The 25,657-nt window shown below is 35.0% G+C and overlaps 2 protein-coding genes across 5 annotated transcripts; both read right to left on the bottom strand.

Annotated features, from left to right (window-relative positions):
- Positions 1-11,436: 11,436 nt before the first annotated feature.
- On the bottom strand, positions 11,437-16,239 carry LOC134847908 (uncharacterized). 4 transcript variants are annotated; one of them, XM_063865174.1, is made up of 5 exons: positions 16,111-16,239; positions 15,612-15,769; positions 12,535-12,637; positions 12,039-12,177; positions 11,437-11,835 (listed from the first exon to the last, which is right to left on the bottom strand). In XM_063865174.1, the coding sequence occupies exons 2-5, from the start codon at positions 15,687-15,689 to the stop codon at positions 11,694-11,696; spliced, it is 462 nt and encodes a 153-aa protein (XP_063721244.1). In that variant the 5' UTR covers positions 15,690-15,769; positions 16,111-16,239; the 3' UTR covers positions 11,437-11,693. The 4 variants fall into 4 exon arrangements, with proteins under 4 accessions (XP_063721244.1, XP_063721245.1, XP_063721246.1 ...); XM_063865175.1 differs by having other exon boundaries at positions 15,612-15,766; positions 16,111-16,235; XM_063865176.1 differs by having other exon boundaries at positions 15,612-15,802; positions 16,111-16,203.
- Positions 16,240-24,452: 8,213 nt separating this feature from the next.
- On the bottom strand, positions 24,453-25,187 carry LOC134848680 (E3 SUMO-protein ligase NSE2-like). Its single transcript, XM_063866196.1, has one exon. It carries the CDS (start codon positions 25,185-25,187, stop codon positions 24,453-24,455), a length of 735 nt encoding a protein of 244 aa, XP_063722266.1.
- Positions 25,188-25,657: the final 470 nt, after the last annotated feature.

The raw sequence follows: 25,657 nt of genomic DNA, 5'->3' as shown, positions 1-25,657 counted from the left end.
AAAAAACTCGGTCGGACATGGCAGTTACAATGGCAAATGATATTCTTAAACAAAAAAGACTTTTTACAAGTTTTTTGAGGTACATAATTTAACCATAATTTAATTAATAAGGTACATAATTTAATTTTAATAAGTCCTCTTTGTTTGCGAAAACCATTTACCATAACAGCTGCCAGCCCCGACCATAAAATTCAAGTAATAATTTCTGGAATAACTATGAGTGACCTTTCTGGAAAAGGGTCAGTGATAATCAAGAGTTAACGTATAATCAAGAAAAATTCCGTTTCCAGGGTAAACTAATAAAAAACTACGAAGGGTTACTCATATTTTGTCAGGTTTGAATGTAAATGTAAATGTAAATTGTCATGTTTGAAGCTAACTCCGTATTTTAGAAACAATTTGAGGTCGCACAATTTCAAAAGTTTTTTTTCGAAAAATTAGAAAAAAAATTGTAAAAAAAAACTTTTGAAAATATATTGAAGAGAATTTAATTTTAGCAACTGACATTGGTAACAGTTTTCCTGAAAATTTAAAAGAAGAAGTTCGTAATTATAATCGATTATAATCGATTATTATCGATTAAAAATGGATTATTTTGCTTTTAAAACAAGTTTCATTTTCTTTCAAAAATAATCGATTATACATTGTTTTGTAATCGATTATTTTGTAATTTCATAAACACTGTCTATATAATGACAATATAATCGATTAGGATCCATGGGAGCTCGGTGCGGGACGTTTTAATTTTGAAAATTGATTTTGTATAAAATATTCATTTCAAACAAAATTGCAGAATAGACTGCTTGAGAAAATTTCTCAAAAGGAATACCAATTTATACTGTTAATTACCAAAATTTTATTCATATTTTATTCCAAAACTATATTTATTTTTTAATTAATATTTTTGATTAATTAGATCAATTTATTTTGCCCTCTAAGTTAATTCATGAAAAGCCATTATTTTATCCCCCCTGAATCAGTTAGCGGGAGGGGAATTGTACGGTTGATCCGAATATATCATTATGTTCAACAAAGTTTCCCGAAAAGAGGAAGTGATTAAAAAGTTCGAAAAAATTAACCTGATTATATTAGTTTTAATTGATATTGCGTGTGGTGGGAGGGGGGTGAGGATGTGTCGAGAGATATTTATAGACACATTGCCACCCTAAGCAATGTCAAGTAAAACTGATATAAAATGATTGTGACACAAAGTTAGTTATATTGCTATAGCAAGGAACAAGGTCAAAACCGAACACAGCTCGACCAGAACGAAATAATATGCACTAAATACTAAAAAACAAGCGAAAAAAAAAACACTTTTACAGTTTTGTAATAGAAGACAGTCAAATTGGAAATCAAGATTGAACACGATGAATAAAGCAAGATCAGATAGAGGGACTAAGTTGCAAACAAAATCAAGCTTAGCGAAAACGAGCGATGGGAGGGAAATCGAAGCTGCAGAAAAAAAAGCAGAACGGGCGATGCAACAGCAACCAAGGATGATATGTGCAGTGAACTGGTCGGTGAAGCACGATAAAAGGTTCCGTTAAATTTACGACGTTGATCTCCATTCACAAGAAGACCATGAACGGAAGTTGCACGCAAAGCTCAAAGTTTTCGAGGAATATGATGAGAATTTCCAGTTCAGAAAGTTAAATTCAAGCGTCACAACCCCCAGTGACTGTGTTGGCTGAAACTGGTTGCGAGGAGATGATTGAAGCCCACAACAACAGCCCAAGGAAATAGGACACTAACACGACTGATGTAGGGGAAAATTCAGGAAAGTTTCATTCCAGCCCAGAAACGAGTAACGTCAATACCGTAAGGCCGAATCATGTGTCAAGGAAGGACAAACATCGACTGTCAAAACAGCTAGGGCAAAACATTCTCCACAATCTGGAGAAACTATTTGACAAAAAAATTATAAGTTGAAAATATATCAGAAGACACGTGGTTTTTGAGCAGTTGGAACCATACATCGACCCATTGTCCAAAAACATCAGATAGTTTAGAGCGCAGCGCAAGTCAAGACTTCGCCTAACTGTGTAAATTTTTTGTTTTTTATTGTCTATTAGTTGTTGCCTGTCTGATCAATCGTAGCTTGTAAAATCTTATTGCTCAACGCTTGTTAAAATTAATAGTCCAGAGATTTGGTTTTTGAAGTAAAAAGCCTGTTACGCAATGATTTGTGCCATTAAAGAGTAAAAGTACCATTAGCTGGCTTTCCTGAAAATATAAAACGATTTAAAATATTCAAAAACACACTTGAAATCGTCAAATCAAACTGAACTAAACTGACATTGCGTGTAAAAGATAGAAAAAAAGTGTCGATACTTTTCCTAAAAGCATTTTTTTGTATTTATGTGAGGCTTTTTAACTTTGTAATTCAAAATGAAAATTTAGATTTCCAGACAATTAAGAGGTCCTGTAAATAAGTTCCTATAAACTCTTGAAGAACTAAAGATATGGTAGAAAATATTCAAAAACAAAAATTTCTAGAATCATTCTCAAATTTTACCAGAATTCGGTTACTTTTTTATTTCGGCTAAATACAGAGGAGATACCTAAACTGTCTAGTCTTTCTCTGCATAGTTTGTGCAAAATTGGTCAAGTTTTGGTAAACTTAAAGCAAGAGTACTGATCGGATTAACTACATGACGATGTCAAAGTGAACATTTCACTGGTAGGGGTCTATCTATAACAATTTGTTTGGATACTTAAAAACTTCGAGTTATCTTTGATCTATAAGGGTCTGATAACAGCTGCATTTGATATGAAATAAACTCAGTTTGCATACTAATTATATATTTTTTCTTCAATCGAATCTCTATTTATAGTCAGTGTTTTCTTCTGCAATCAACTAGTACTGGTGCCATTCATCATCGAGTTAGGGATTAAGTCTGTTTAGTTTCCAGTCGGAAAATCTCCCGCGACTGAGCCGTTCTGAATCAATCCACCAGCAGGCATAAACGGGTATGTTTCATTCAATCCATCTCCAGTAGGAAAACCTGCTGCGATTGAGCCATTCTGAGCCCATCCATCAGAAGACATGAATGAGTCAGTTTGATTCAATCCACCTCCAGTCGACATGAATGCAGAATGGTTTTGTCCGTTTACACAAGTCATAGTAACTGTCACTATGAGCAACTGTGCCGCCAACAAGAAATGGTTTGCCGTTTTCTAGAAAAGAAAAATCAAGTTAGTCATTTGTAAACATTCCATTGCTTTCATGTGGGTTCTTTTCGAAGTTAAAAATTTTCAAGGATTTGACCAATTAATTGCGCACAAGGGGTTTTTGGATTTTATACGCACAAAAGCATTCACCGCAAAGAAAGTTTGACCAGATTCTATTGCGCAGGGGTAAAATTAGAGTGGGATGCCTCCATCAGCAAGAGTTTGACACACAAACCGTGCCATCTTTGAAGCTAACTTTAAGACTCCCAGTTTTGACGGCCGATATCAGCCCTAAATTTTTAAAGTTGCCTCCGAGAAAAAAGACGCCTTGCTCGAGTTTTACGCCAAAAATGGCCGTTAATTGTAAACATGCTTCGCTGATCGAAATAACTCAATCTAGTATGAGTTTAGTCCAATAACAAAATCGAGTTTCGACCAATCCTCTGCGACTCATAAAAAGGAGCATTTTGTCTGTATTTTTCTAAGTGGGTCAAAGAGCTCTTCCAAATGAACTATAAGTCTATACTGGCCGAAGTTTTATTGTTCCGACTTTCGTAACGAAAGTAACGGAATATTAGTGCTCGGGGTGGGTTTTTTTCTTCAGACGAAATTCGATTTTTTAACCAGCCATTTTTGAATATCTGATTTTCACAAATGTGGAGAATATTTGGTTTTCACAAAAGGTGGATGATTTTCACAAAAAGTCTCAAATTTGAAAAAAAATAGCTTTATTTTATTACATTTAATTTTTTTGGCGCACAGACAATTCGGCCAAAAACAATTCAGCCAACTTGAAATTCAGACAATTCAGCCAAAAGTATTCAGACAACTCAGCCTGAGACAATTCAACCAGTTTTACAAAACGCTAGATTCGAATGAAAAAATCGGAATTGGAGTTATTTCTCGGTATAAGGTCGCCGGTAACCGGCCTTCTTAAGTTATTTATGTAATTACTGCCTTCTTGTGTAATTTATCGAAAATGATTAATCTTACCTGTAGTTTTTCATTTGCAAGAGTGAGAAGTTATTGATTGATAGAATAACGATCAAGAGTAGAAAATTATTGATCGATAGAGTAAGCTTTTAGCGATTAAACGATCATATTTGTAGGTCAATTCATCAACTCTTAAAAAATTCTTTGGTGTTTCTGGTCCGCTAATGAGTAGACAAACTACCGAATCAGCTAACCGCAAGCGATTGTTATCGAGAAATGGTATGGTCAATATTTTCTGGTCAATGTTTACTTTGAATCAGGCCATTTACCAATTAGTCAACTACTTGAACGACTTAAACTAAAAAGTTAATAAATCGAGATACCTGAATTAAATTGGATCTCCACCTGTTCAACTACTAGAAGGTTTTATAGAGGCGCCTTTTATGAAGGAAGTATCGAAATGTAAGAAGCCAATACTGGCCGAAAACAAGATCAGCAGATATCACAATTAGCCGTGAAAAGGCCAGGCTGTTATCCGCGTCCACCTTCAGGACACTAAAATGATCTGTCATTTTTTGAAATTCCGCAAAAACGTTCAGGAAAAAGATTTTTCTAAAGCTCTGATTGCTTGAAAGTTTTCCATTACTCCATCACACCATCATGAGAATAACCATAATTTTTATAATATTTTAACCATCTCTAAAATTAGTTTTTTTTTGTTACCAAATTTTAGCTCACAAAAACGATTTTTCACTTTGCTCAAATGAATTGAATTTTAATTTTTAAAGTGTACTACTGTTGTTCTCCTTGAACTAAAATTGTTATAAAAAAAATTGAAACTGCATGAAAGAAAGTTTTGATTGTTTTGACAGTCCAGTTAATTTTTACCCTTTTTAACTTATTTTTCTACGAATTTTAGCAATGTGTATATATTTTCAGACAAGTTTCGGCATTTCATTGACTGATGGCAATAACTGAAAACCATTTGATGATTATGAACATTTTGCGCTAAAGTTGTTTTTGCTTTCCAGCAAAAGGCATTAGAAAAGGCATGAAAAACATCAATTGCGCCAAGTTTTGTTCTTAAATCAAAAATGAACTCAGGCGAGCAAATTGATTTTATTTTTGTGTTTCTTCGAAACAAAATTTGCCAAAATAAACAGCAAACCCATAAAAAAGCAGTCCAAACCTTGATAGCCAACAATTTTTAGGTAATATTGTATCATAAAATTTTGAAAATAGACGTTGTTTATTAGGCCAGCTTTTGAATAAAAAGGCGATTGAATTCATATATAAATGAGTATTATGTATAGAAGTACTGTTATGAGAAAATTTTTGATCAAATGGCAATTTTTTTAAAAAAAAGTATAGCTTTTAAACGATTTTGAATTCATATAGTGTAATAAACTACTAAGGGAAACTGGAGCTACTTGTTCAAAATGGTATTTGTAAAAAAGTAGCCAATCCCTTTCCCCATAACCGCTACTAGATTTAGCCGGGTTGACCAAATGGCAGCTTTTTTTTTATAAATCTTGCTATCAGATATTGAAATTCTCAGAACTTTTCTGGAAACGTCTTCACATGACCCAACTGAATCAAGTGCACCGAGCACACTAAATTTTGTTGGTTAATTATCAGTTACTAGATAATTGAGAGTGTTAATCGAGGGTAGCAAAACTCAGCATAAACCTTGTCCAAAATAGTTTTCAACTTAAAAATGTATAGGTAAGAGAATTAACAAAAATGTTGACTATTTGGAATTATTTTGTTTGAAAAACCTAAATTACAATTGTAATTTTAAAACTTTTCCTAAGAATTTTTTTTGAATGGAGTTCAAACAATTGCTCAACAAGTTTTTAACTTTATAAACGGTACAAAAACACCGTTTTTAAAGTTTCGAAGTCTTGCAAGAATGTTTTGAAATGCTATGATAGCTACAGATGTGCATACATATGTACTGATTCACTTCTGATTCAGTTTTTAAGATTCAACTTTTTTTAAAATCAAACATGCCTTTTAAAATACACCAGTTGCATAGTATTTTTTTAAATAGTCGTTTCCTATCAATCAATAACGTCTCATTTTTGCAAAGTAGAAATTAAACTAATACCGGACAAACCAGTTTTGATAGTTTCAATAAATTTAAGACTGGTTTTTCTCAACACTGGAAACCTTTTTAAATTTTTCTTAATGTCACTCGAATCACGAGTTCAATATGATATATCACTTAACTCTATCCCATGATTATTTGGGCTGCTGATTTTCCGAGGAAAACAAAAAAAAACACCCCCAAATAGCAAGTTCCTCCCCAATTTTTAAGTGGTCGGAACAATAAATGTTTTTAAAAGCAAAACAGAAACCATGAACACAATAATTTTGGAATTAGGAATAGGTAGACAAGAAGGTTTTTCCTGAAGAGATGTAGTATGTCAACTGACAACAGTTATCGCTGTGGAAAATGAAGAAAGGCGATTTTTGTTCTTAAGTTACTCACAGTATTTTTGAATTTGAACTAATGAGCCGTTCATATGTTCTCCAAATAGAAAACTAACAAAGATTCATTTTTAATTGCTATTTTCAAAAAAAAAACGTTTTTTTCCTACTATTGCAAAAGTTGAGCTTGAGTAGTATAATTGTTCCGACCAGCTTTATCGTAACTGAGACTACTATAGAAAATTTTTTTTGTTCGGATTTTTTTTCGGTAGAATGTTTTTTATTAGGATGCAAAATTCGTTTCACTACGAGCTAAATTTGAGGCAAATGAAGTCACGCAGAAAAAAATTTACCTTGAGCATTATAGTCGAATCAATCTAAAATTGAGGTTAATTAAAAAATGAAACTTAAGCAAGAGCCCACTTTGAACCCCAGCCCGCCTCATAATCCGCCCTCCAACAGTTACAACTGGCACACAAATTCACGTTCCAGCAGCTCCGATATGGATTCAGAGATTGCCGTTCAAGTAGTTATCATCTTCCACATACTCGCCTTCCTTTTATGTATTGGGTGTGTTGTCACTTGGTCCATTTTATTGTGCGGAAAACAGAGATATAATCAACAAAAAGCAGCAAATATTGTAAATTTATTTATCAACTGTTTAACAGAAGCGTCGATCCTTGTCCCAGCCGCTGTTTTGACGGCGGATCTGCAAAATTACAGCGATTTCGCCTATCAATTTACGGGCACTTATTACGTTGTTTTGTTATGGCTCGGTGTGTTTTTCTTCACGCCTGCATTTGCGGGGGCAATTGCACTTATTTGCTGTGTCCCGAAGAACGCAAGCGCACGTCGCAACAGTAGGGGTAACCTAGACACTGAGGCAATGATGTTGATTCAAGCTTCAGGTTCCGGTCAGCCCCAGCCACCACATGGGGGATATCCACCTCCTCATCCCGGAGATTCATACCCCCCTCCACCACATGGTCAATATCCCCAATATCCCCCTCCACCACATGGTCACTATCCCCAATATCCCCCTCCACCACATGGTCAATACCCTGGACCTCAAGGTCAATACCCTGTACCTCAAGGTCAATATCCGCCGCCACCAAACTGGAACCAAAGCGGAGGTCGTCCTTATCAAGGACAAAACTCAGCATCGGGACCCCCTTCGCCTAGTGGACCTCCCCCTCCTAGATATAAAAAAACCCAATCAAGTCCTGCCGCACCTGCCGGAGGGAGTGTGAAAAATACAGTGGACTCTACGTACAAAAACACGGATACTGATTATCGAAAAGGCACAATGGAACAATCATCGAAAAGATCATCGAAAAGAAAGTAAAAGACACGATACAAAATCAAGGTCACCATAACGACTGATTTTTCCTATGACTCGGTCCTTCCCACGTGCATTAACCAACTGAACCTGATCTAATTTTATTATTAAGTGTCAAAGAACAAAAATCAGACACTCCTCTTGGTCTTAAGCTTTTTTATGGTTTTTTTTTCGGGAAAACTTCGGCTCTTTTTCACCCCACCCCACATTTGAAATTCAGTTCTAAAACATTGTTTGAGCGTGCTCATGTTGCAATGAAACTTCCCATGTTTAGCCATACTAACACGTAAAACACTAATGAAAGCATAAAAATTGAAATATGGCGGAAAGTGGAAAAGAGCCAATAGTTCTCTCAATTTGTCTATGCTAAAATTTGGTTTTTCGCAGTTGAGTTTAGCTTTCTTTTCAATTTTATTTCAAAATCAATAGTTAAAAGAAAGATAAATTACGGTCTAAAAAAATCAACCATAAAAGTTCTTTTAGTTTCAACCGTTTTAATGTCTTTTCTTAAATTCAGAAGCTGAAACACCTTCAAAAAATCAATACGTTTTTCTTACTTGAAATCATTGACACTTTTCCAACTTACTGTTGGCTATGTTTATTATTATTAATTAAAGGAAATTATTGTACAGTTAACGTTGCTGAGCAAAATTTATAAAACTATTTAAGGCCTATACTCAAAACAACGATGTATAATTGGTTAAATGAAACAAACCAAGAAAAATGAAAAACCCGTTGATTAATTCAAAAGTTTTCCGAATGGAAAGTCAGGTGTCCAAAAAGTTTACGCCTAAAAATTTAATTGCGTTTTCTTTGCGAATTTACCTTCCGAAAAGCCATATGGTTGCTTCGATGACCGCTCCAATAAACACAGAGGCGAAGCAGAGCCTTGCACCACTTGCGATACAACTCAAACATAAAAAGAAACAAGTCGAAAAAAAAATTAAATCCAAAACTTTTCCATAATTTTGCAAACGAATTTCTATAATGAAAAAGAGAAATTTTATCAAACCGATTGGTAAACATACAAAAAATTTGAAAAGTAGGGATGCGAGTGTTAAAATTGTGTTTCCTTTGAAACGACGCAAATTTAAGTCATCAAGCCGACAAGAAATAGGCCGAAAAAACAAGGTGAACCAAAATTTTAGTATGACTCGTTAAAACAAAAACAAGGAGCCGAGCTAAAGCAAGAAGTACGCGTTTAAGATTGAATTTATTTGCTATACTGGAGCGGCACGAAAAATGTGACTTCAAAAAGCGGACCTTTCCCAAAACCTTAGTTGTATCTACTAAAAGAATTGTGTAAATAAAGTGTAAAATTTTTTTGAGATAATCACTTTTCATAAGTCAACATTTCTGTAACTAAAAATAAAGAATCTTCCCTTAAGGATTCGAAGGAACAATTTTTGCAACCGGTTTTTTCAGTTGAATTTTTCATCTTAGAAATGATTGAGTAAAATTTAAGAAAAAATATTACAAAAAACTTTCATTATGTTCTAAAAAACGGTCAAAATGATTTCCAAAGTCCAAGAACTTTTTTTTCTGCAAAAAGCAGGTTGTGGTCGCTTAAGCAAAGAGGATTCCCAAAACCGAGTTTAATGAGTCAACAGAACCTGAAAATTAGCACGGTAGTTAAAAGTCGAAAATTTCCAAAAAACTTTCAAAGTCAAATATTTGACTTTTTCCAGGGCCATAACTTTTTGAGTAACATTTTTTTGCGGTTGACCGCTAATGCAAGGGAATTTTCCACTGCCTGTTATCTCCATTAAACCCAAAATATCAGATTTGAAAGATTTGTTTTCTAACAAAGTTTAAACGTTCAAAAACCAAAAACTTGATTATTCGGAGGGCCATAAATTTGTGTTAAAAAAATTGGGCGTAACCACTCATCCGCAAAATCTTTCAAAAGTCTTTCCATTCATTGAAACAAAAAAGTCAGATTTGTGAGGGGTAGTTTTCGAGCGAACGAAAAAACAAATAAAATCATGGTCAAATATTCCCCCAGACTTTTTCGAAGCTGAAGACAGAAGGGTCAAGTAAAAAAGACTCTAGGGGAATATACAGGCACACAGGGAAGTAGGTGATTTTTCACTTGATAACCCTTCTATGAAAATTAGTAGAAGCTTCCGAGAAAAACGAAAGATTTTCCATAACTTAGGAAACGAATTTCTATGAAAAAAAAAACATTAAGCCGATTGGTAAACATACAACCAATTTGATAAGTGGGAAGGTGAATGTCAAATTGTGTTTTCTTTGAAAATACGCGAATTTAAGTCATCAAGCCGATAAAAAAAGGCGAAAAAATTTGGGCAGAGGAAATTTTTTTAGCGAAAAAATAAAAAAACAAAGGCAATACGAAGTCAAGGTAAGTAAAATTACACACAGTAGAAGAAAATGAAACACTAGAAACAAAATTAAAGAACCTGCACGCAGCAAAAACCGATTCCAAGATGTGACAATTCAGCAAACAAATAAGTGGCCGACAATTTTGTTTAAAACAGTGTTTTTCCTGTTGGAAATAAAATAGGTCCTGATCAAATTCGAACCCAAGACCTTTGCCATCCAAAACATATTCGTTACCTCCAGGCTGCGTTGACCAGGCACACATGGAAGTTTGAATTCTTTATGAATTAGGCTACAAGTGATTCTTTTAAACAAGTTGCTAACCCGAGAAAAGTCTATATTCCAGTTTGATAACGCTTGCTTATCGCAAGCGTAAACATGGATGTCGTTATGTAGTACAAAATGAAATTCTCAGGTATGTAGTTTTAAATCATGTTCATATATTTGAAAACTTTTTTTGAAGAAAAAACTTTTAATGACAGGTTTTTTTGGTTCAGTGTTATACTATTGATGTCTCATTGCTGAAAATTTTATTGTTGTATATTGGTTAAATGACTTCTATTATAATAATAACTACAACTAACTCAAAACCAATTCTGCTACTCAAACTTACCAAAAAATTCCAACTTCAATGATTAGAACAGGGGAACTGCGACAGACAGCAAAAAACAGTTAGATGAATCGTCTTGCATTATATCGAGAAAAAAACAGGAAGAAAGACATGAGAAGAAAGACGATTTAAAGAAAGCTTGAAACGTTTAAAATTTTGGATCAATCATCAATTAATTTAGATGAAAAATAGTCTAAAATATTCAAATCTAGTTTTTCAGAAAGAAAAACAACAGAAAAAAACCGAGAATTTTTTTGATGTCGAAAACTTTTACAATTTATCACATTTTTTTTGAGAAAAAAGCGAGCTCATCACTGCTTCAAAATCCCAAATTTTGTTAAAAAAAATTAATTTGAAGTTCAAAATCAGTACACAAAACGTTTCAGAAATTATTCGGTGATTTTAAACCATAGCCAAAAGACAGCTGTAAACAAGTCAATGAGCGAAGTAAACAGAAGAAAATTAATGACTTTATTTTAGAAACTACCTCAACCTTCGAGTTCCAAATTAGTTTCGAGTTGCTTTGAAATTCTAGAACATTCTATGGTTGACACTTTTTTTATAATATTAACCCAATTGGAGAAAACAAAACCAATAGGTAAACTTTTATTTTGCTGGGAAATCTGAAAATTAAAAACCACTTTCGTATTTCAAACATCCGAAAGCTTCACAATGAATTCTAATTGAAATGGTATTAATTGAAAGATCAATTGGATTATGATAATAGAAAAACCTTTCGGTTTATTTTATGGCATGACGTTGGCATTTAGTTTTTGAAGATATTTTGGTCATTTTCAAAAGGTATTGTAAAGATAACGAGTTTAATTTGTCACATAAAGATAACAAGATCACATGGTCGGGTCACGTGGTTCCGAGTTCTGAGGCCATGAGTCCTACGAAGTTGATGTACTGTATCTTTCCGTCATAGTTCATGTCGGCAGTTTTGATCAACTCGTCTGCCTCTTTTTCCGTCATCTTGTCCCCAATTGTCATCAAAATATTCCTAGAACATCCCAGAGAACATCAAACTTTGCGAGCCAACTTTTAAAAAAAAACTCAGATTTTTTTTGGGAAGATTTGCGCATGTAAACTCCACTAAACCGCTTACTATCAAACTACAGCATCAATTTGCATTAAACATACAACTAAACGGCTTCACAAAATTTCACACTGTTTGAATTAATTATTTTTATTTCGCAGTCTTACTTGAGGTCTTCAGCCCAGATGAACCCCAACTTCTCCTTGTCGAAAAACTTGAACGCCTGCATGACGTCATCTTCAGTCATAGGTTTGGTCAACTTCGAGTAGAGCGCCTCAAACTCCGCAAAGTCAAACACACCATCGGCTAAAACACTCTAAATATAGAGAACATTAGAAAAAAGGAATAACTAGCTATATCCGTTAGTTGAGGATCCTTTGCAAAACTAATGTGCCGACAAAACTTACGTTACACGTATTTGAGCGCGGAATCCAGGGAAATTTTGTATAAGTAATTTACTTATATTTTGGAACATGTTTAAAGACCTTTTTGAAACTAAAGGTTAAGCTCCATTTTTGGGCCATGAACAACGCAAAAAAGGCATCAACAGTAATTATGCACAAAGGATTCCATACAATGCTATTGACTATTCTAACCGCCTGACGGGGCGGTTGTTGGAATAGAAAGTCTTAAATAAAGTACTGACTTATGAACAGGACTCACAGTTCTTGTCAATCTCCACAGTTATGTCTTCTACTTCTTCCGGAAACAGTTCCAGACCCAGCTGCTGGAACATCTCACCCAGCTCACCACTCTTCACCATTCCCTAGACACCACAAAATCATTTGAAAACAAGTTGAGTCGGATGATGTGCAAGAAGCTTACTCATTCTAAAACTAGAAAAAGATTTTTATATATTCTTGAAATATGTATCGTTTTTAGTGCCTGGCGTGATTAGACAACTATACAAACGCGTAAAAAGTTAATGAAGTAGACATATTCGACATTTGCCTTCAAAAACTGAACGACAAACGCAAATACTTCTAACTTTCTAAAATTTTTTGCTCAATAAATTTGATCTTTTTCAGAAAACCCTGATTTCCAAGAAAGAGCTAACGAAAAGTTCCAAAACTCGTTTTCTTTGAAATAAAACCAAGTTTTTTTAGCCTAAAAGCTTTAATAAAATTTGATCGCTTTACTCGCTCGAAATATAACTAAAACTAGAACGAAAAAAAAAAAGAAATAGTTTTCGGCACTGTGAAAACTTTTTGAAATTTCTGAAATGTCGTTGAAATCACGAGCCATGGGCTTCTATTCGACCCATTCCGATGATCATTAGTGATACTTGATTTTTCATGGAAAACAAAAAACAAACAAAAACACTAAATTATTCCCCATTTTATGGTGGGAACAATTACTGCAAAACATCTAAATTGTTTTTTCCTATCAATTTGCATTTAAGACTATAAACAGCGGCGACGGGTATAGTTTTGCATTTAAGACTATACACAGCGGCGAAGATATAAACTATATTCCGGAATTAAATAAAAAGGTCGAAAAAAATCAACAACATCAATCGAATTTTATTCTGTTTGTCTCGTGTGAAAATCAATTTAATGAAAAAATATCAAGAAAAAGAATTGTTATTGACAACCCAAAAAACACAGCCAAAAAAAAACGCAAATTAGAAAATTCCAGAAAAAAAAACCGGAAGCAATTATACTAAAAACTGCTTAAATCAGAATAGAAGTCCATGCTTTGAAAAGTAAGACAAAACTAAACAGACAAAAATTTTTTTTAAATCAATTTTAAAAACATGGCCTTTCGGTGGCAATCGAACCCAGCGCCTTGGACGTCCCAAGCATGGGCGTTACCTCTTATCTAAGTTGGCAGGAACCGTAAGGGATTCAACTTTATTATGAAGCAAGTTACATCCCATGCATAAAATTTGTTAGCAAAGTGCTTTTCGGTAAAAAAAAATCTAGTACCTGATTGCAAAACTATGTAAATCGCAATAATAACTGAAAAAGAATATATTTCATCAATACTATTAAAATTGATAGAATAAATTTGATAGCACTTGCTGATCGCAATCGTAATAAGGAAACACAGAGTCGAAGCTGTGCTTCGCAAACACAAGCGTGGAAAACGCAAAAAAAATATCTCTAAACGGGCAAAACAAAGTGAAATATGGAAAAGGTTAAAAAGACACTTTGACAACTTTTTTTGCGAGGCTTGGGAGCAACACGTTCTCACGTCTGCTTTATGACCGCTGGTAATTTTAATAACACTAGCCACCAATAAAGCAGCTGCAGTTTCTATCAAATTGCCAATGCGATGCAGGAAAAACTCGACCAAAAAAACTAACTATTTCAATGTTCCGGATATGGATCTCCTACCGGTTGTTTAGGATTTCCACTTCCTCGCAATCGCGCCACGGACGCTTGGAATAAAAACTAGTTGCCCAGTTTATGCTAGACTCACATGTTTTAATATTTTGATCATATTTTGTACTGATACCGAAATGCGTAATTTTGAAAGTTTCTAAAATGGACTTAACGCAAAACCCTAGTGATTTTTCTGCTTAGGTAGAGTATTAGCTGCATTATTAAAGAAATATATGCTAATCGATTTTTCAACTGAATTCTTTATCTGAGGGTAGTTTTCGAAAAAAAATTGAAAAACATTCCAAAAAACGATCAAAAATCTTAAAAGTTGGCTTTTCCTAAATTCACAAAATTTTCTCTACTAAAGCATGTGAAGAGTCTCGTATGCAGAGAAGATGTCTACACCCCAATTTTTAGAATGAATCCTTAATATCGGCTTTAGCTAGTAGCTTTCGAGAACAGTGATGAAATTTCAATTAGTCCAGAAGTATAAAAATACAGATCAGTAATTATAGACAGAAATGATTTTTAACTTAATTTCTGATTTGAATCCGCGTTATAATTGGAAGAGCTTTAATAAGATATCACACTTGGTGCTATACGAGCTCTTTTGCTTTTCGAAAACTTCGAGAAAAAAGCGATTTCGAGCTGGTGAAACCATAGTGGAGCTCAAGGAGACCGTGCTTAAACTTCTATAGCAAAACTCGAAAGTTCATATTTCTGGATCGTAAAATGTAGATGTTTCAACTAGGACAGGGCGGTAACGGTAACCAAAAAATCATTGGCACTGCCGACACTGATACTGCCACCGATAAAATTTTTACGTCGCAGTGATATTTTCCGAACAATTTCTTTAAATACTGTCAACGTTTCGAAAATTGTATTCTCTAATCAATACTTGAAATTAACCCCCGAAGTTAACCTGGAATAAAATCTCACTCTATAGACCTGTTGCTGTTTTTTAATGATTAAAAGAACAAGTGCAGCGAAAATGTTATGTCATTGACCTTGATTTGCTAGTACTGATGAAACTGACTGATCATGCTTCGCACTGATGACAACACAGTTGCCACCCTGTAGTTGTGCTTTTCATGGTCTGCTCCTCATAATGACTTGCTCGGGTCGAGTGAGCTATCAAACGTAATCCTTCTCACACATGGTGATGTTTTTTTGAGTCCAGCCTCCCCCCTCTACCCAAATGGTGATAAATTTTGCTTGAGAACTTTTCAGAAAATGATCGAATAGCGCATCAAAACTGCCAATCTGACATATTAAGGGTCATATTTGTAAAATACTGCCTACCATTTTTTTCAAAATTAGGCTGCCGATCAAAAGCCCAGTTCAAATGCCTACTTGTAGTCATTATATTGAGGCGTGGTGGCGACATAAGTGCAAACTCAAAGTATGGCCTACCTGTCCTTCTGGGTCATGACTGTTAAACACTTCCTTCAACTCTTCAATCTTCTCCGCGTCCAATTCTTCTCCACTCATTTCCAGGGCTACTTCAATTCAGTTCAATTGTTTCTTTGTAATGCTTTTGTTTATTTTGATATATTTAAGGCGTAGTTCTTCTTTTTCGCGGTTTTTGATTTGGTTATTTTTGGCTAAAAACTTGGACTCTTTTACCTTTGAAAAAACTTTCAAGAGACTTCGACCAAGCAATTTGGCAATGAATGTATCTAATTTAACTCCGAAAAAACTATACCGACAAAAGAATTATAATTATTATGGTATCAATTCAGTCTACAACTGATTTTTTTTCAGTCAAATAAAAAAGAAACAAAAGAATTAATGATTTGGGAGCAATTGAGCAAAGTCCCAATTCCTAGATCTGTTCAATCACTAGAGATTAAGGGGGGAGTTAGTTTCACCAAAAGAACAAAAGGGATTCTCTCATTACACAAAAAATAACCAAATCGTCAAAACAATGTTTTTTTTTTCTTGAATAAACTGCAAGTAAAATCATCAATTGCTGTACAATTATGAACAGTAAATGAAAATACAAATCTTTCTTTTAACGTAAATCATATTCACAAATCAAAAAAGCTTCAAAATTGAATTAGTAATTTCACGTATAAAACATCACAGTGAGAGCAAAATTAGTTGTTATGCGCGTAAAATACTTAGTACAAAACCTTTGCTCTCGCAAAAATTAATGTGAATTTAATTTGAGGAATGAATTGTTGAAATAAATGGTATGCGAAAACAACTTGAGACAAAAGAGACTACCCAGGTTATACATAAGGCTTGAAATTAATTCTCAAGATGGCAACAAGAGTTGCTTTCAGCATTCCAATTCGTTGTGGCTGAGATAAGTAGATTCTTAATTTGTTTTTTTTTAATGATCAGACGTGTTTTAAAAATCTTCCTGTGCTTCAAAAGGTACTTAGGAAAGGTTTAAGATTAAAACAGCAAACTATTTGAACAGCAAACCGCAAGCTAATTGAGATTGAAACTGAAAAGAAAAAATATCATTTTGCGATAGATTGTATGCCATTGAAAAAAGCAAGGGCGTGTCAACCGGGCACTCAAGTTAGATGCTTTGTGAACGTACACAACCTTATATCCTAGAAAGGGTTGCAGCAGATTTTCATCTAATTGACTAATTCAAATTAGAGCAAAGTCGAGCGTTGCAATTTTTAGTAGCTACATGCATTCGTTGACTTGACGGACTAGAATAAATAATAGAAGAACTATAAGAAAATATGACATCGGGTGTTTTTTTTCACACAAGGTCAGTGCAACGAACAGGCACACGTCTCTCAACACGAAGGTCATGCTTTTGACCCACTTCGGTCACGGTTGGAGGGGTCCCAGAGTCTTCCACCTCCTCAAGATGTGACCGGCTGCGGCGAAATTGATGACATCTCTCCCCCCACGGTTGGTCCTGCACTGAGCAGATGGGGGATAAAAAAGTGCCCGAACAAAAGTCAGACGGGAGATGAAAAAGAGTGGGCTCCCAATTTCATTCTAGCACAATATTTCAGGTGTGACTATCTTATTCATTAAGCTACCTTACCATTTCAATGAACCTTCGCCGTTCATCTAGGAAAACGACCAAAAATTTTAATAAAGCAACTCGATTTTTTTTCAAATTTTGAATTTTTTGGCAAACCTTGTTGTCACCATATTCTTTAGCATACCTCATATTTCAACCCTCTCACTTCATCTACGAAACCAAATTTTTCAAATCCTTCCAAAATTTAACCGTTCACATTGTTGTTTTTTAAAAAGAAATATTGATATTACTAAATATGCTGAAGCTTTGATTAAAAGTAGCTTCAATGGAAATCAATCAATTATCAGCACAGATTGCGATTATTGTTCCAAACACGAATGATGAAGTAATTCTATACTCGGACGTGTTTTTAATTGTATTTTCATTAAACTTTCTTGTCGCGCAAAATAAGTTTCATCGAATAAAAGTCACAGAGTGATATGTCACATAAGAGCCCTTTCGGTCACGGAAGAAAAAAATTGAAATGATTGCTCTCAAATCCAATTTAGATCGAGAAGAGAAAAACTAATTTTCCAGAGTGAGCTAGTGTTTCAGGCTTCCCGGCATAAGACTTAAAAAAAATAGACTTCATCATTCGTTTTGCAAAGATAAGTTTTTGAATGCAGCACTAGGAATGAAAACTAGCCGATAGAAAAAGACGGAAGCCATAAAACCGGAAAATTACATAGAAAAAATTAAATTCACAAATATATGTTTCGAATGATATAGATTTGTGAACAGAGTTTTTTTGGATGTCCAATTTGAGAAAACATGTCGGCTAACAAAATGTTCAGCGTTAAATAAGCATTGTGAGGAAAATTACTATAGAGAAAATACTCGGGTAGACGTCCGTTCTCCTGAAAAAACTTGTGCTAAAAAAACTTTTCATGACTCTAAGTTGTTACGAAGTCCGTCTAGTCTGTCTTGCTTTTCGATGGAACTGCCGGTCTAAAGCCCGGAAAAAGGAGAAGAGTGGACACAAAAAAGGCACTCGATCAATTAGGATTTCATGCAGAAAATGCATTGTTAAATAAATCATGGAAATTCGTACAAGCAATGGCCCTCGGGCCCGTGCGCCCATTGAATGAGGAAAAGGTGCTAAAAATTTCATAGTTTGAATGACTAATATGACTAATACTAATATGTGCAACACGAAGGAATCCACCCTGGAAAAGAAGTCGTCCGACTAAGCTCTTGGAACGTTGGCAAACTAAAAGGAGATATGCAAAATTCTATAAAGAAAGATATCGGTGTACTGTCTAGAAGAAACCCTGTTTTGTACTGTATCGGTGTACTGTTTTCAAAGGAAGAGGCACAAGAAGTTTCGGAGATGGCGAAGTTTTTCTGGCAAAGAAATTCACCAACTGGTGGAGAAGATTTGGAAAAGGTTGAATTTTGTAACACGCTAGAAGATACTATGGTATATCTACCAAACCAAGAATATATTTTCCTGTGTGGTGACTCGAATGGAAACTTTGGAGGGTGGCGCCAGGAAATTGACCGAGAAAGTGTCCCATTCTGCTTTGTGAATCCGAACTAAGATATCAGACTTCTCAATTTCTATCAGTCACAAAACCTAGCCGTCCTAACACTTTCTTTAACAAACGCTGCGATGATGATGACTGTACGCTTCAGAGTTGAGAACATTCTTACACAGATTGTCGCAGAGATGGGTCAAAATTTGAAAGTTATCACGGGCGAAGAATGTGGTACTACAAACTTATTTTTCGTGCGTGCATTCTTTCTTGAAGTTCCTATTTACCGCCATACGCCAAAACCAGTTGGAAGAAAAAATCTTGGAAATTAAGTGAAAGGGAAAACTAACTCAAGTACAAAGAAGCAATAAGAAAGAAGCTATAGAATAATCAAAAACAGGCTAACTGGAAAAACTTTTGATCAACCCTTCAAGAATAAGCGAAAAGCGTATGCCACGAACAACCGAAAAACCAGCGTGAAAAAGATAAATATGGTGGTGAAACGAAGAAAAATAGACAAAGGAGTTAAAAAGAAAAGAAAAGTAGCAGAGGTCTGGAAATGAACCAAGCCAAAAAGGACGACACGATATGTCAAAACGGAGACAAGACTTCAAATGTTCCGCCTCGCCAAGCAAATCTTGTTGCCGAGCTAAAAAAAAAAGCATCGAGCTAGAAATGTTGTCAAGGTTTTTCAAAAACCGGAGCCACGACTTGAAATTTGTCACCTCGCCAAGCAAAAGAAAAACGATCAAAAGGATGTGGTTGGAGCAAAATTCATTAAGGAAACTCCTGACTTGAGACGAGGATGTTCTGGCAGTGGCAAAGCTTTTTCTCAAATTTTTCAAATGAGACATACGTTTAAAATGGAGCCCATTAGATGAGTTTAATATCCAGAAAGTGGCACTGGCAAGGAGAGAAATCAAAAGTTATCAGCGCCCAAGACCAACTTCGGACATGATAAAATTTTGCCGGGGAACCTGAACTTGCTGAAGTTTTTGAAATCCCTAAGTTAGTCAGGAAATCTGGTCTAATCCCCTCCGATTGGAGCGAAGGTGAAACTGTCTCATTTTACAAATGTGGATACTACAGAGGCATCCGATTACGGAGGCATCCTATCAAAACTTTTTGAGAAGAACAAGAAAAACATCTGAAATAAAGTACAAAAATAATCTACATACAAATAACTGACCTTATGGGTGGTAGATCAACAACCGATGCCGGTTTTATTATAAGACACTTGAAAGAGCTAATTGCGAAAAAAACTTAAATTACATATTTGTTGTTCTCGAAAAAGCATTCGACCGTGGTCCCTGGGAACTGATCCCATGGGTTTTAGGCAACAAAGAAATCTCAAAAATGTGCTACGACTGTTAATATGTCTGTACACGGAGTCGAAAAGCAGAATTCGCCTACCCCAAGTATGCGGTGATTACTTCAAAATTAAAGTAGGCGAGCATCAGGTGACGGCGCTTAGCCCGTTGTTATTTACAAAATTAATGGAAGAGGTTACAAAAACTGTCGTTCCAGGGTCCTCTGTGATACTCTATATGCAGATGAATTTGTGATATCAGCTGAAACGGAATACCAGTTTAATGAAAAACTTCATAATTAAAACCAGGCTTAAAAAATTTCTCAGAAAACCCAAAAAGAGCTATTCGCTTGTTGTTTGAAAGGAGTCGGCGCCTATTCAAAACTTTGCAATTCCTGTAATCAAGTGATACATAAGGAATGCAATGGGTCTGAGGAAAACACCTGAAGATAAAACCAATGTTTGTCCACGATGCAATAGTCCTTCAAATTATCGCTCAAATCAGAATGCTAATCAATGGATCAAGCAATCTGAAACCCAGGACACTATCAAAGAGCTCTGCAAGCTGGGCAACATAAATTGAGGTATCATGACGCAAAAACTGCATCGTTCAGAAAAGCAGCTTTCTGGACAAAATGCCGCCTATGCTGCTGAATGAAGATATTGACTTGATTACAAAGTATCATACCTACAGAGCTTGTCTCGGGCCAGTTGTGATGTACTGTTATGAAAGCTGGGCGATCCACAAGTGCGGTCACCGCTACAATGGTTTGGCCTGGTCACCAAAGAGAAAATGACCACGCGCTTAAATTGACAGACCGGGTTTCAGTCCCAGGGGAAATACCAGCAGGAGAACCTAAAAATTGTTGGACCGATTGTGTTTAACGAGAGATGAATAATTCCCACTAATTCCCTCAAACCCAAAAACTTCCTTAACAGAATGACATAAGAAGCTTGAATCTTATTAAGGATGCCCTCATCTGATAACTTCAAATTGTCAAGCTATCCAGATACACCATTGCTTACCCACTTTCCGAACGCCCAACCTCACCACAAAAGGAGAATGGACAATTATATGATTGGTATGAGCTGTAGTTAAGTTGTTACGAATACCAAAGCATAAAACCGCTTGAGAAGTTATTACAGCCCTCCTTTAAACAACCTATTTTGAGGCAACTAAGCCGATATAAACTACACCGAAAAGATTGAAGCCAAAAAACCTTAAAGAACATCAAAATGGTTTTTTCAATAAGCATAATTATTATAGCATCCTCTATAATAAGTTTTTCGATGCAGTAAATTAAATTTTGCTCGTCTATAAGTTGGGATATGATTGAGATTAAACTGTATCATTTTGTATCTATTCCAAGTAGTCACGGATCTTTTAAAAACTGATTTTTCTACATATAGTCTATTACATCCTTGAAGGAAAAAATATTTTTAATTTCTACTGTTTATATCTATGCTGTGATTCTCGTATTTGACTTTTCGATCATGAGCATGAAAAAAAAACACATTTTTCAAAAACTATGAGCTAGTTTGAATTTTTAAACCTATTAATGACTAGGGGCCAGCTTAAACTGGAAGTATTTCTTTGATAAATGTTAAAATTTTTGTACTGAAGCGGGTAATTTCAAAAAATGGGCTTCACCCAAAACCTTAGTTGGTTCCCTAATAAGATAAACAGTAGTGAGTTCTTTGAGAATTTGAAATTTTATCAAGATCAATGTCATTCTTACAAAATTTAAATCGTTTCAGCTTTTGCACGGAAGCTTCCGACAACCTGTTGAATCGAATAAAAAATTGATATGGGATTCGGCTCGATAGTCTTCGAGAAAAAAGAAGTTTCAAAATACGGTAAAAAATTCAACATTTTGACTTGTACGAGAGCAATAAGTTTTAGTTGAAAAATTTGGGCGTAGCCGTTGATGCAGTGAAGCTTCCTACGACACGTTTTTTTTATTGAAATCAAAAACTCCGATTTGGGAGGGTAGTCCTTCAAAAACTTAAATACCTTCAAAAACTTAAAAATTTGCTTTCTCCGAGGGTCATAACTTGATGTGTAAGAAATTTTGGGCGTAACTGCCCACGCAGGGGAGCATTCTACAGCCCATTCTAGCCATTGGCACCAAAATCTTAGACTCGGGAGGGTAGTTTTCGAGAAAAGTCCAAAACCTTTTGACTTTTCCGAGAGTCGAAATTTTGACTTTTCCGAGAGTCATAACTTTTAATGTAAACAAGTTAATGTAAACAAGTACTGCTTATGCAGGAGAGCTTCAAACACATTTTTATACCCATTGAAACTAAGCTCTCAGATTAGGGAGAGTAGTTTTCGAGAAAAGTCAAAGTTTAAAAAAAAAACTGCCAAAAAATAGAAAATTTGTTTTTTTTTGAGGTCCATAACTTATTGTATAAACAAATTGGCCGAAGCCGTTTGTCCGGGGAACTTTTATCAACCTTTTCTATCAATTGAATACAAAATCTCAGATTCGGAAAGGGAGTTTCCGAGAAAATGTAAAAAAAATCCAAAAATATGCGTCAAAAATTCCGCACACACAATTTTTCGAAGGCTGTAGAGAGTTGGGTAAGGTAAAAAAAAAGACGAGGGAAATATGGCGGCACGCAAGGTAGTGAGCAGATTTGCCGTTGGTAGCACTTTCTTGAAAATCGGCTGATCAGATTTTTCAGCAAAACCAATTTTTTGAAAAAGTGAAAAAATTTTGCTAAGCGTCTCAAAAAAATGCAAAACCCGATCCCAATAATTTTTTCATTATACCTATTTTTATCAAACAGGAATTTAAACAAAATCAAAACATACACCAAATTTCTACATAAGGAGGCCATTGGCATTGCCTTTAAATGATAATTATACAGCCAGAGTGACTCACCTAACAGTTCAAGAAGTGCAATGAACCGCCTTTTGAACATGGCTGTGACTAATGTCCATTTTTTGTGCAACGATCCATGATTTGTACAGTAGGATGTTGTTTGGCAGTTTAGATATTTTTAACAGAAGATAATAACCTCCGCCCTCTAGTAGTCCACTGAAATCAATGGCTATGAAAACACTTGATAAGATTTCGGTTTCTTTTAATTATCCTAGAGCACAATCGATATCACTCTTTTCACAGAACAGGATGAGGTGCATCCGAAATAACAATTAAACGCTCGCAACGATGAGAAAAACTTGTTTTGAAGTTCCGTTTTTATTAAAGGAAAGACTTTTGTTTTACTGCTATGATTCTTCTGCTGAAAACGCAATCATAAGAAAACTCTGCTTCAGAATAGGATTTTGACATCACTTTTCATTGTTAGTCATTTTCATTGTTAACTGATAATCGTGCTTCGCATAAATTAGAGAGCATTGCCCAAAAATCTAGGATTCGCAACTAGTTGTTCCGGCCATTTGACAAATGCGGAGGAACTTTGTATTCGTATGTTTTAGTTTTCTTTATTATTTTTCCACTCAAAATCAGGTACAAATAAGCATCATAATGGATCGAGTTACATACCAGATTAAAACCTTTTCTGTCGTGATTTAAGCAGTAATACAAAAATGTGAAAAATTTATTCTCAGCGTCGAGAAAAATTGGTTTGAAATTTTGTGATGTTTGTTCTAATTTCGAGTTAAAGAGGTGGGCGTGCAGGCTTAAAATTGCTTACTTAAGCTTAATTTAAGCCACAAAAACTGAAATTTTGTGATGTTTGTTCTAATTTCGAGTTAAAGAGGTGGGCGTGCAGGCTAAAAATTGCTTACTTAAGCTTAATTTAAGCCACAAAAACTTAGTTTCACTCGGGAAAAGTTAATTTTTGGAGTTTTTTAGCGCCACTTTGGGAATCGGTAAAAAAATAGAACGAAGTTTTTGTTTCGTTTTTCTAGTCATTTTTCTACAAAAACTGCTTTCCATTTAGACTATGAATGTCGAATATGACTTACTTGAAATTTTTTCGTTCAGATCTTTTTATTACACTACACAGAAAAAACGACACTAATTATAAAAAAAAAATAAAGACTGGTCGGAACATTGTGATATTTGCACAGTGAGCCGCTATCCTTGTTTCACTTTGTAATCTAAATAACAAAAAAAAATTAATTATCGATGTCAGAAGCCTGTTCTGAAGCAAAGTTTTGTTATGATTGCCTTTCCTAATTTAATGATAGCTTCCACTTTTGAGCAACTTTTTTTGTTTGAAAAACGGTTTTATTGCACAAAAGAGATCATCAAACTGACACACGTTCTAATTGCGTATGTTTAGCCAAACACGTTTTCTACTCGGTTGAAGAAAAACCAATGAAGAACTTATATCAGTTATGGTTTGACTTCTATGCGGAAAAATCTTCATAAAATAAAACTGAAAATATTCTCATTTTATAATATAATTCAACACAATATCATAACAAAAAATAATGAATTTATCAATAACAAAACTAGCTTTCAGTGATGCGAATTTGAATTTACCATGCAATCAGTTCAATCACTTTCATCATCGTCATCCTCCACCCTGCCTGTTCGACTTAACAAAGCGCTGATTTCGTCGTTGGACTGCAAATGGCTTAATTCTACTGGTCGTTCATTGGCACAATTATACGGACACAAGAATGCCCTCTCAGATTGTTTAATCGCATTTTCAATTGCAGCTTTTTCGTAATTGTGTCCGCAAAACTTGTTTGCAACAGGATTCACAAATTGCTTTTTGGTTAAAGGGCAGATCAAATTTTTCTTTCGCATGACCGACTCTTGACTGTTGTCTACCACCTCGATGGAGCCGCGGCTTCGTTTCAAGCGATCTTCGGCGCTTTTGATGGCATCTATTGCTTCTCTAATGAAACCCGCACTGTCTTCGACAACCCTTCGTTTGGCGGGCTTAAACGCATCTAATCGTTTTGCTAGGTTTGCATTAACTTCTTCAAAATTTGTCAAATCAACAACAGACGATATGGAGCTTTCAAATTCACGCCTCTCACTTTCGGCTTGATTGCTAGTTGTAATAATGTGTTGATGATGTTTTTGACTGAGAGCTATTGATTTTATCAGCTCTTCCAGTTCCTTAAACTGTTTTCTGACTTCAGATTGATCTATACTTATTCCTAGCTGTTCTCCTTTCAAATATAACTCCGCTAATTTGTTTGCGTCGTCAACACAAATGTCTGAAAAAGCTCTCATCGATTGCTCGATCTCTTCTTGGTAAAAATTTTGTCGGGACATTTCCAATCTGGAATCAATAAACATTAGAAGAGATTTTTGATAAAAAGTAAATTTCAAACGTTTTCGCACTTATGTGAATCGTCAGGATTTTACAATAAACTAATTTAAATGACGATAAAACATCAATTTACATCCCGTACGACCAGTACAATCACTTCCGGGCAGCTCGTATGAGAATCTTAACAAAACGCTTTTTGACAACTGACATTCGACCAGAATGTACGAAAATGCAAAGTCGGAATTTGAAACTTTATTGTGACATCGGGGTGGGAAGATTGACGGTTTTGACGAGTTAGTGGTTTTAATTGTTCATTTTCACGAACGCGGAAGGGTTAATTTGAACTTTCATGTTAATTTTTAGAAATTCGTTCAAGAAAGACACGTGACAACGTCAAAATTTCGCGCCATGAAACGGCGAAAACACAACCACAGTAGTCTCACACAGAAGAACAACAGAACTAGTTGAGAAA

The sequence above is a fragment of the Symsagittifera roscoffensis genome, chromosome 6, assembly GCF_963678635.1.
Source record: "Symsagittifera roscoffensis chromosome 6, txSymRosc1.1, whole genome shotgun sequence".
NCBI lineage: Eukaryota > Metazoa > Xenacoelomorpha > Acoela > Convolutidae > Symsagittifera > Symsagittifera roscoffensis.
Note: the sequence above shows the minus strand (reverse complement) of the source record. Positions and strands in the feature narration are given on the sequence as shown.